General features: G+C 44.5%; 1 protein-coding gene across 1 annotated transcript in view; it reads right to left on the bottom strand.

The window, feature by feature from the left end:
• Positions 1–1,392: 1,392 nt before the first annotated feature.
• TNFRSF1A (TNF receptor superfamily member 1A) overlaps positions 1,393–11,138 on the bottom strand; it is a 17,692-nt gene continuing 7,946 nt past the window's right edge. Inside the window, exons 2-10 of the mRNA XM_009287083.2 lie at positions 8,249–8,450; positions 7,741–7,869; positions 7,292–7,435; positions 5,557–5,638; positions 5,164–5,231; positions 4,828–4,950; positions 4,451–4,488; positions 3,532–3,691; positions 1,393–2,960 (exon numbers count right to left, since the gene is read on the bottom strand). Of these exons, the coding sequence (XP_009285358.1) occupies positions 2,659–2,960; positions 3,532–3,691; positions 4,451–4,488; positions 4,828–4,950; positions 5,164–5,231; positions 5,557–5,638; positions 7,292–7,435; positions 7,741–7,869; positions 8,249–8,450 (1,248 nt within the window). The 3' untranslated portion in view covers positions 1,393–2,658. The remainder of the gene's footprint in view (positions 2,961–3,531; positions 3,692–4,450; positions 4,489–4,827; positions 4,951–5,163; positions 5,232–5,556; positions 5,639–7,291; positions 7,436–7,740; positions 7,870–8,248; positions 8,451–11,138) is intronic.

The following is an 11,138-nucleotide window of genomic DNA, read 5'->3' on the forward strand; positions in this document are numbered from 1 at the left end:
CCGGCCGCCCGCCGGCCCCCCCGGCGGCGCGCGCCGCCCGCCCAGCTCCCGGCGCGCACCGCGGCCCCTTGGGGCGTACCAAGGCCAGCGGGCCGGAGGGGGGGGTGCGCGTGTGGAGCCGGACGCCCAGCGCGGTGAGAGGGAAGCGGCGAGTCACCGCTGCTGTGATGGAATCGGCCGAACAGAGACGCGACCAACGTATTTTATAATCTAAATGTTTTATGTGCGGGCATCATCGCTTCAGAGTTAGATACTCAATGAGTAATAAGGGCAAATTAAAAATAAAATTATGTAAACAGCTCAAAGTTCCATTTTTTCTGGCGGCCGCTCTGCCCAGGCTCAGACGCTGCAGCGTGAGGAGGATCCGCTTTCCTATTCACAAGTATTGCCTGCCCAAGTCACCTTCGTTACCTTGAAGAGATCTTTAACATTCTCTGAAACGCCTTATAGTCATGGATTTCTGTATAAGTGGTGCATGAAGTTATGAAGCGGCCTGGGGCCTGCTGCTTGTGGCTTACCTTGCACGGTGAACTTTAAAATACCTGGATTTTAAATGATGGATTACACGGTTTGATGGGCGGTGGGGGGGGAAGCTTAGATATCATACCTGGAGAAGATTTCTGAGAATTTCCCCACTTCAAGCACAGTTTCACAACTAGAGTATGTACTTCTAGTAGTTATCATACTGTTGTGGTTGTTGAATTTTTTCAATTATGAAAGACAAAGTGTATTACAATGAGCTTTGTACTGTCTCCTTTATTTTTTTTTAAATCAGCTCAATTAAAATAGCATGTAGGCATAGCAAAACAAAGCCTCAAACTAGGAATTAAAACTGACTTCAGTTCCTGGCTTTGTCACTGACTGTTGTAAACTTGGACTCTTTTTCACTTTCAGGTTTCCTCACTGGTAGAGTAGTAATGGTCCTCACTGCCTTAACATGGCACTTTGGCTCCTCAGACAAAAACATGCCTCTGTAAGATTAGTACTGAAGTACAATCTATTATTATTCTTTTATTTAAAGATATTTTCCTCTTTAAAAAGCCAAATACAAATCAAAATGACTCATTGCATGTTGTTTAAAAATTCACTTTAAATATGCTAGCATCCCCTTTGACTCTTAAGTATCTGAGAAGACCCACAACCGATTTAATTTCGGTCCTACTTCCTGCCCTCAGCCAGCTTCCTGTGACTTGAGGGCAGCTAAGCTTTGCATATAAAAGTTCATAAAACTTTTTTTAAATTTCATCAGACCATCAACTCACCCACTGTTGCAGCCCACTCTTGCCACTTTTGGGAGTTAGTCCCCTTTCTCTGCCCCAACCCACAGAAGAGAAGTTGATACGGACAAAACCAGAACAGAGGCAGAGGTAAAAATATGAATTTTAATTCAAAGCATTTAGTGTATTTACAATAGAAAGTTTCTCTCTGGTCAAAGGACAAGAGACTAAAAAAAAAAAAAATCCACGTTAGAAGTGTGTGGACAACCTGCACCTGATGCAGGCTAATTGATTTTTGCTACTTCTGCTTCACCTGGGGTCATACCCCCGAGAAAGCGATGGCGAGAGCCTGGAGATGGTACCGAATGTCTCTTACACCCAAGTAGCAATCACAGAATGCACTTCAGGAAGTAGTGTGAAGTTATTCAACAGTGCTAAAAAAAATATATATATATATATGTACACATACACAGTCCCATTTGCAGTTAGATCAGATTCAGCGAATCGTTCAGATAGATAAGCAGGTAGACACAAGCCTACCGACCTGTATGCAAGCACAGATTTGCAGAAGCGCACACGCTACTAGGTACATAGGTACCTTCTCACCCAGACAGACACACGCACTCCTTTCCCCTCTACACTTGGACAAACACACAGGCAGCTGTTTTGTTAATGCTATCTTACATGGTTTCTAGGTACAGAAAAAAAAATTGAGAAAAAAGCACCAACCCTCTCATCTGACTCACTGGCTTGGAATCCTTATTCCTCTTGAACCTGATGGAAATGGGGGTGTGGAAAGGATAACATCCTCCCGTTTCTCAGAGCCACCACTTCTGAATCTCCTTGACTCTTTTGCCACAGCGATAACTAGTTGATACCGAAAGGGGGCAATCCTCTCCTGCTCCCAGAAATAGGCACGTCCTCCCACCACTTCCCTTGAGTCAGATTTAGCAATCAAAGGGCTGCAATGTGAGCCAGTTGAACTGTCTGATCTCGCAGAAGAACAGATCTGCAAAAAGTGAGTACTTTACCATCTGAACAGCCAGCTTAACCGAGTCACCCTACAAGTTTACCCACCACATGGTGGGTGGAGCACCTCTTTCAGCAACAACTTGTCCATAGAGTAGCTGGTCTATCAAGTCACTCTGAGCTCCTGTTTTCACCTTGGTCAGAGTCCACACACCACTTCCTTTATGAGGTGCTTTCCCTCCTTGGGAAAGGAATTGTTGCAGAGGCCTGTCTTGGTTTAAAGATGCTGAACTACATGGTGGTTGAGAAGCAAACCTCGGCCTTCCTCCAGCATCATCTGCTGCTGTCTCCAACAAACCCAGTTAAGGAGTGTTAGAAAGATAGGGAGGTATGGGAAAAGGAAGATAGGAAAGGAAGGGAGTTATGATCCTCTCTTAACAGTCATAGCAAGGGCAACTAAAGCAGAGATAGATTAAAGATGGCTGTGGAGGCTGCAAGGTTGCAGAGAGTTCTGGTTTAGCAAAGCCTCTTGAATAGCTTCACTGCAGCCACTGAGCTCCATCTGGTTGAGAACACAGCTGATGTGCTCCACAGTTGCAGCATGGCCCATCTGCAGTTTCCACAGTCTAAGCATTTCATATTGGGCATCTCGTAAACGCCGATGCTCCATCTCAATTCGCTCTAGATCATAGTCACTCAGACCCAGACGCCTCACAAACTCTTTCCACCGAGATGGCGGTACATGATCCACCACAGTGTAGAGAATAGCAGGGTCTGTGAAAAGAGAAGAAATAAAGTGTGAGAACCAGGATTCTGCAGCCTCAAGGAGAATGTGAATAATCCAGCGCTGGATGGTGCCTTGGGATCATGCATTGGGGCCCCTCCTGTTCGGGTCTTGTACAGAATAGTCACACAGACTCATGTGATGTCTAGACTTGCCCTTATCCCTCAAAAAGCAATAGGAATGCTTCCATATGCTGTTGTGTAAGGTTATGAGCAAAGCTGAGCACACATGCTTAGGGCCTTGCTGCCACAGATTCCTGCCAAAAGAATGCTCTGGGTCACCATCCCAGAGGCATTAAGACTGACAGCATGTCACCACATATGACAATCCATTTTGCTGGTAGGGAAAAGGGACAACAGAAAGGTCTTGCGTGAAATGTTTAGCTTATACAGGCTCACAGGCTCTGGGCATGCTTCTGCCTTTGTGCTGTGCCACGCATGAAGTATACACACAGGTCATGTACACCGGGTAAGGTCTGTCCAACATCCTCCTAGCCACATCTGCATAACTAGGTTCTCGTTTGCCTGGGGAAGGAGGGAAGGATGGGGGCGTTTCACTTACTGTCTGGAAGCTGTGTCTTCCTGGCAGGTCTGACACAGTCTGGTAACTCATGTGAACTTTGCAGCAGAGGTGCAGGTGGTGGTGTTGCATTCAGTGACAATTCTGTTTCCTTCTGGGACTCCGGAAGAAGGATGGAAATTTCACTTCTTTTTACTTCAACCTGAAAGACACATTTTCTTAGTCCAGCATCACCCGCAGCAGCACAATACACCTGTCTCCTGCAAGGAACCACTAGCTTTATATACTAAAATTTATCCAAGATAGGTGGGGAGCAGGTGCTGAGGTTTTAATTCTTCCTATATGCCTTGCTTGAGCAGAAGGCACCAAAGATTTCTTTCCAGCAGAACCCAAGGAGTTTAATTCTCTTTTGACATCAAAAAACGGTAGTCTGGAAGAAAATATTTCTTTACAAAAATCAAGTTATGCTGGACCCGAAATCACCACCATTCTAGAAGCTCCACATGCCACCTTTCCCATCAGCCTTCTCTGTAAGGCTGTGGAAACCCCACCTCAACTACTGCTTGGGCCTTCTTAATTGCAGAACAACACTGGACCTGAGAGAACACGGTGAAGCAGCACTGAGAGGCTTGTGGGGTCAAGATCTGAAGTGAAGTAAAATTAATTAAATCCTCCAAGCTTGGGGTATATGGGGAGAAAAAGGGATTAAGGACCAGCTACTGAAAAGAATGCATCCAGGAAGAAAAGAGCAAAAAGCCAGGAGTTTGAAAAGCATCCTCTAGAAGAGAGGAAGTAAAATGTTAATGGCTCCACCCTCTACAGGAATTAAACAGCCCTATTACTCAGCTCATTTGAAAATACAAGGCCTGAAAACAGCCCATGGGGAAAAACGTTACTCTGGATCCCAGGCTATCATAGTTGAAAGCAGAAGGAAAGCTCTTATATCCATCATCTTGCTCACCTCAGATACTGGCTCCTTGGTTGTCTGTGGCAAAGAAACTTCAAAGAAAAGAAAGAAAAAAGAAAGCAGAAATTATTTTCACTTCCTCTCATCCCAGAGAAAACAGGAAAGCAACTATTCACAATCCTGCCCTCAAAAAGCTTTTACAGCAAAATGCACATGTCCCAGCAATAAGCTCACATGCACTTCCAGTCACAGCTATGGGCATGGATGCAGAGTTGTAAGAACTGCACCAATAAGCTTAGCTGTCGAGTTCTCGTGTTCCTCTGGCCTTGCAGCAAAGCAGAGTAACGGCATCCCACTTTTTCCCCTCACACAAACACAGTGAGAATGATGTCTATCCCAATTAATATCACTGCATATGTTGCTGTACTCACCACAGGAGTAGAAAGATGATGCTATCCCATTTTCCTGGACCAGCTTCACTACTTTATTCACAATGTAGAGGACAGAGATAACTCCAAATATTGCAACGATGATGCCAAGGACAAGGCTCCCACCTGGACAAAAAGGAGAAGGCAAATGAGTGAGTGACTGAGAAAGGAAGAGGTAAGTGCTAGAGGAAGAACAGCAAGTGAAGACGTGCAAATGGTAGGGAGAAAAAGAATAATGGTTTGAGAGAGTGGAGAAAATAACACTTTACAAAAGGCATTAACAGAACAAAAGCCCACACTGAAAAGATTCCACTGTCCCTCAGTTCCCCCAGTACTCACTCAGCCCAGACGAAGTCGGTGAGGTAGTAAGTGGACTATGACACTGCAAGCATTCTTCTCCAATGCAGCTGAAAGAGCAGATCAGAGGTGTGAGCGTGCATGAAATGAAACACCAGCTGTTTGTGACAAACCTAAGTAACAGACAAGTCAAGATGAGCCTGCAAAGCAGAGCAATGCAGTGTGGCTAGTGACTTTGGGTTCTTAGTGGGCTGACGCCTACATGGAGAAGACCGGGGGTGGCAGAGGGGAAGACCCAATTGCCCCAGAAAGGCAGAATGTTGTAAAGTTATATCAAGATGGACAGAGCCTTGAGAAAAATGTCCTCCCCTGGTGGGGCTAGTGTCTGCTGTCTCTCCTACTCAGTGGAGGGGCATACAGAGGAAGAAAGCTCACCTGTTGCAAGGCTTGCAAACGTTACTAAGCGTCAGGAAGAATCGAGGCTTACACCTGCAAATTGTGTCTCTGTTCTTTGAGCCTGTAGAGAAAAAGAAGAAACCATTGCCATAATCTGGACAGAAAAGAAAACAAAAGGAGAAAAATCCACTCCAGGATGGGTGGGAGATTATCCATCTTTGAGCCTGAAGAACTGCTACTGAAGAAGAGAAAGAGGATTCGGTCTATGTCTGAGGACAGGGTTGGGGGAGGATAAAAATAATAAAAAATAAGGGTACCACTGTCCTGATAGGTCAGGAACCTCTGTAGAGGCTTGGAAAGGGACTAAAATTACAGTGCAGCTGAAATTGGTCTAATGAATAATGACAGTTCCAGTGCAAAAGCAGGGAAAGTCACTCAAGTTCAAGCGTGACAGGAAGGAGAAATCACATTAGTCAGACAAAGATGAGGGAGAAGTGGTCCCTGAGCAGCTGGGACTGGTGAGGAAGTCAGTTCAGGGCAAAGAGAAATCACTTCAAGCCATGGGACACATATCCACTCTTGTGATCTGCTATGCTATGAGTGGAAGGGGTAAGAAATGAAAGAGCTATTGCTTCTAAGCAAGTCACAGTATGGAGACTGAGTAAAACAGGCGTGGGGAGGAACAGACAAGAATAGTGATGGAAGGACATAAAGTTGCAGGAGGGGAGGGAAAAAGGTAGTAGAACAAGCAGCACACATTCTGTGGCAAGCGAGGGACAGGACTAGAACAGTTCTACATCAGCCAAGAGGGAAGGAAATTGCTCAAGGGCAGCATACGATGATGACCCTTGAAGATAGGCATGTGTGGAAACTGTGACAGAGGAAGATTACTGAGCACTAGAGGGAACGCATTCACCAGTGAGACAGCAAACCTCACACTAGGCAGGGTAAGAAACGGCAAGGGGATCAGGAGAAGCAGAATTCGCAAAGAAGAGGGGATAGCTTTAGGACAACAAGGTAAGGAACATTTAAGGGACATGAACGGAATCAGACTACAGCACAAAGTGGAAGGCGGCAAGCAGTATTCGGTTAAGATCTCCGATTCCTGACGGGAGATGAGGCAGCTTGTGACAACTAACATGGGTGCTTCCCCCAGACACCAGCACCATCCCCAGGTCATGCCCAATGCCACTGGGTACAGTTCAGCATTACCTGAGCAGCTCCTTAGTTTAAAACACTGCACAGTACACTGTGGTGGTTCAGCAACCAACTGACAAGCAGTTCAGCTGGGCACTGGGACCAGCGGTATTTTCAGCCATTGTACTCAAAGTGCTTCCAGCAGTTGGTGAGGGAAATGCAATGAGCATCAGGAGAAATATCCACACAAAGACAAAAAAGGAAGGTAAGGAGGAAATCTGCTCAAAGACCTTGCTTCAGTACATGCAAGGCAGAGGTACCAAAATTAAGTAGAAAATATCTCCTCACAACAGCCAAAACTGAGAAACCATTCAAGGACAAAAGGAAGGTAGAAACTCTGATAGAAAACAGAGTTTTCTATCCGATGCCAAGGCAGGCAAAAAATGGCAGTCTTTCTGGGGAAAGGGGGCAGCCAAAACCAAGAGTTGTTCCAAAACTACAATCACTTCAGGGCAAGGCGCTGCACTGTGTCAGAAAGTAAACAGAGGGCTGCTAATGTCTACCCTAGTACAGTATGTCTGCACTGGAGCCCTAGTACAGTATGTCTGCACTGGAGCCATATCCATGCCATACTCACAGTTGGCAATAATCCCATTGACACACGAGCTGCAGTTCCTACACTGGAAGAGATCGGACAGGCCAATCTGATACTGATGCTTCCGACAGCCGCATACGGTATCTTGCTTTGGGGTGCAGGGAGTCTCTACTATCTGCTGGAATTCTGAGGAAAGGAACAGCGATTACTCCAACCTCTTCCCTTACCTTCAGCTGAGAGCACCGTTATGATGACAGGTATTGTTATCCCCTAATCTTCCCAGAGAAAGGCCAAAAAGGCCTGCAAACTGTGTCTCAGACTGTAGTAATTTGGTAACCCTTATTCCTGCTGTCCCCAATCCCTTCCCATACACTGTCCTTCTGCCCATTCAATTGCTTACTTTTCCAAGCTTCCTCGCTCACCTTGCGATCCTTTCCAGCCTCCCACCTGCCACTACCACCCATTTTCCTCAGGTCGTGTAGATAACTCACCTGTACGGCACCGTGTACACTGGAAGCATTTAGACATGGTGTTATCAACAGCTGTGAATGTGCCATTAGCACATGGAAGACAGACAGGTGCCTGGTCAGGCCGATCACAGTCTTTTGCCTTGTAGGTACCTGCAAGAAAATCACTTAACAGTGCTCTGACAGGAAGGCAAACGCGTTGTCTTAGGGAGGATGGGAGTCATTGATTCCTCAGAGAAACCCTGGAGTTGATGGCATAAGGATTGAGTATGCTTCCTCTCACCAGTGTAAGGGACACTGACAGCCCAAAAGAGGAGACAAGGAGTAAGAATTTACCTGGGAGGGATAGGTACCAGGATAGGTAAGGGATATGGATCCTATATATATATAGGATATATATATGCATCCTATATATCCTATAGGATAGGAAAGGGAGCACTGATGTAGCTGTAGGACAGAAACAGTTTGAGAGTGCAGGACAGGGAAATGCCTCTAATGTGAAGGTCACTATTACTGTACTTATTTTACGTACCTGCATGGCACCTCATGCAGCAGTGGGTCTCTCTGGGATGTAGGTATTGTCCTAGTTGACACTGCACCTGCCTCTTTTCTCTCCTCAAGGGGTTAGAGGGGTCTCTTCCATCCAAAGCTACCCGATGGACTTGCAGTGTATATGGCACTGGAGCAATTTCTACAGATTCCTTTGTCAACACGCAGACAAATGTTAGGATAACCTGTAAATACAGAGGGAGAGGGGGAGGGGGGGGAAGAGGGAGAGCAACAAGGTGAGAAAACATCATGTCCCCTGACAGACTGCACAGCTGACTTCAGCACTTAGAATTAAATCTTTTTATAACAGTGAGTTCAATTGACTTGACCAATTCTGATATCAGGACCCTCCACTGATGAAAGTGTGGGAGAAGATTATTTACCAAAAAAAAAAAACCCAACAAACCCATGCCTGTCATCGGTGTTATTAATATGCCATACAATGGTCTCTATGACAAACTGGTTGTATATAAAGTAAATACTTTTTGTGATGTGTAATTTATAGATGGAACGCCTTGAAAATGCTGCAGCTTGCAAGAAAGTTACTCAAGAGCAAAGGAATGTTTTTATGAAGGAAGGCAGTAAGACTGCCCATCTAGAAACAGTTCCAGAGAGAAGAATGCATCCAGTACTTGCAGTTCTACTGAATAAATAAACCAGATGGGAAGTTTGGAAAAAGAAGGCAGAGGAGGATCTCACTGCATGCAAAGTATAGAAAAGCTTCCAAAACTCCTCCTGAGCAAGCGTTCCTTAGAACGTGGGAAAGTTAGGTTTTCAACTTCTCCCCGTCAAACTTACATTCTTCCTTTTAAACTGCAGCTGTTAACACTCAGTCTGAACACTCTGCCACACAAATGTGCACTTTTTTCTTTTTTTTTCTAATTCCTTTAAGATTTACTTGCTATTTTTCATTTTGAAAATGACTGTTGTCAAGAATTTTAACAGAAATATTAAGATTGGCATGACTGCAGTATGACTGTAAGAGTGTGTGAGTGTTTGTACACACACACACAAAGGAACAGCAGAACAAAGAGTTAAAAGAACGGCCTGTACCGATAATGAAGGACACCATTCCCTGGACACTGTTTTCAGAACACTATTCCCAGCAGCAAAATTGAGAAATGTGCTGTTTATGTCATGGCTAAAAGGTCTACACTCTGGTAAGACCACAGCATATGTGACTCATTAGCAAAAGACCCTGCACCAGGAGGATGGTAACAAGATTGCAGCATATCACAAACATGATTCCTTTGCCTGTTGGCCCAACAGAAAAACAGACTCTAGGCATGTATTTCAAACATGCATTCAGACAAGGAAAAACCATACAATAACAAAAAGGTTAAAAAAAAAAAGGGGGGGGGGGTTGAAACAACTTGGCCCAAGATTTATGGAGCCTGAAGTCAGCAAGTTCCTATGGCAAAGGCCCATCCCATACCAGCTGATGACTCCCGAAGGGTATGATGGACTTGTCCAAAAACTAGTTTGTAGTGCCATGAACCCCAGTGGCGTGATGAAGACTTGACAGCCAGTGTCCCTTGTCGTCTGCGTTGCACACAAGTGATCCTGGCCACACCATCTGGACATACACGTGTTGGTGCTTCTGAGTATGTTGCGGAGAGCGTGTGCCCCAATGTAATCTATGCATCAGATCATGTGAATGCATGAAAATCAACTCCTTTTTTTGCAAATACCACCCTGCCCCATCCATACAATCTCACACTGAGTTTTACTACGCTAACTTGCCTACATTGTAATGTTTTCCCAGCTTGCTTTTTTGAAAATGGTAAGATGCCTAGCTGTACAGGCACAGCCTCAGAGTTCCATTTCTTTTTGCTTTTTCAGCTAGAAGAGTTATAGCAAAAGCAAAGTAAACCAATAAGGGTAAACCACAATGCTGATACCAATTTTGTGGTTGCAAGCTTAAGAAAGGATACACAAAATGAGATGGCTATGACAGCCCCATGCTGTCCTGTTTCTCTCTCAAAATTAAAGCCTTGGAGGAGAAAGGTACATACATGAAAGCAACTTAAAACCTCAAGAAGGATAGGACTTTGCAAATCTGACAAAGCAAAAACCCCATTTTTCAGAGAGCTCTGTCATACAAAGACATATTCAATAGACCAGATGCTAATATGGTGAGCAGGAAAAAGAGAACCACATATTTAAACAGCTATCATTTCAGACTCAATAAGCTGACCACATGATAAATGCAAGCACTCCAACAACTCAGTAAGAAATAAAACTTGTTTCAGCAGCTGATAGTCTTACAAGATTGATCTTTTACCCATTCTCCTGCAAACAATCATTCACACAGATGGTCTGACAGCAACAATAAAAAATTCTGATTCTCTAGCCAATGATTAAATCCCCTGACATGGGAATATATACAGCTGGACCATAAGTCAGACGAGTCAGCAATAGAAACAGAGGAAAGCATCGAAGATCAAGCCAGAAACACAGAAAATCAGAGATACCTTCAAAAACAAAAGAAAACAGGAAAGGTGTTTTCAATTTTTCAGATTAAGTGAAAGTGAGTCTGTAAGCGTAATCAAGCCAGAGTTAACACATTATTACTGATCAAAATCTGAGGAACAGGGAGTCACAGACCACAAGTGACTCACAAACCAATGACTCAGCCTTCCAGAAAAATCATTCACATGGCAGAAAAAAACCCACCATCTTAAGCAGCTCCCCAAGCCATTCAGCAGTATACTGATTTATACCAATGACAGACTTCATAAAATTCAGGAAATACATGAAATTAGAACAGAATAGAATATTTCAATTGGAAGGGACCTACAACGATCATCTAGTCCAACTGCCTGACCACTTCAGGGCTGACCAAAAGTTAAAGCATGTTATTAAGGGCATTG

Source organism: Aptenodytes forsteri, unplaced genomic scaffold (assembly GCF_000699145.1).
Source record: "Aptenodytes forsteri isolate BGI_AS27 unplaced genomic scaffold, ASM69914v1 Scaffold216, whole genome shotgun sequence".
Lineage (NCBI taxonomy): Eukaryota > Metazoa > Chordata > Aves > Sphenisciformes > Spheniscidae > Aptenodytes > Aptenodytes forsteri.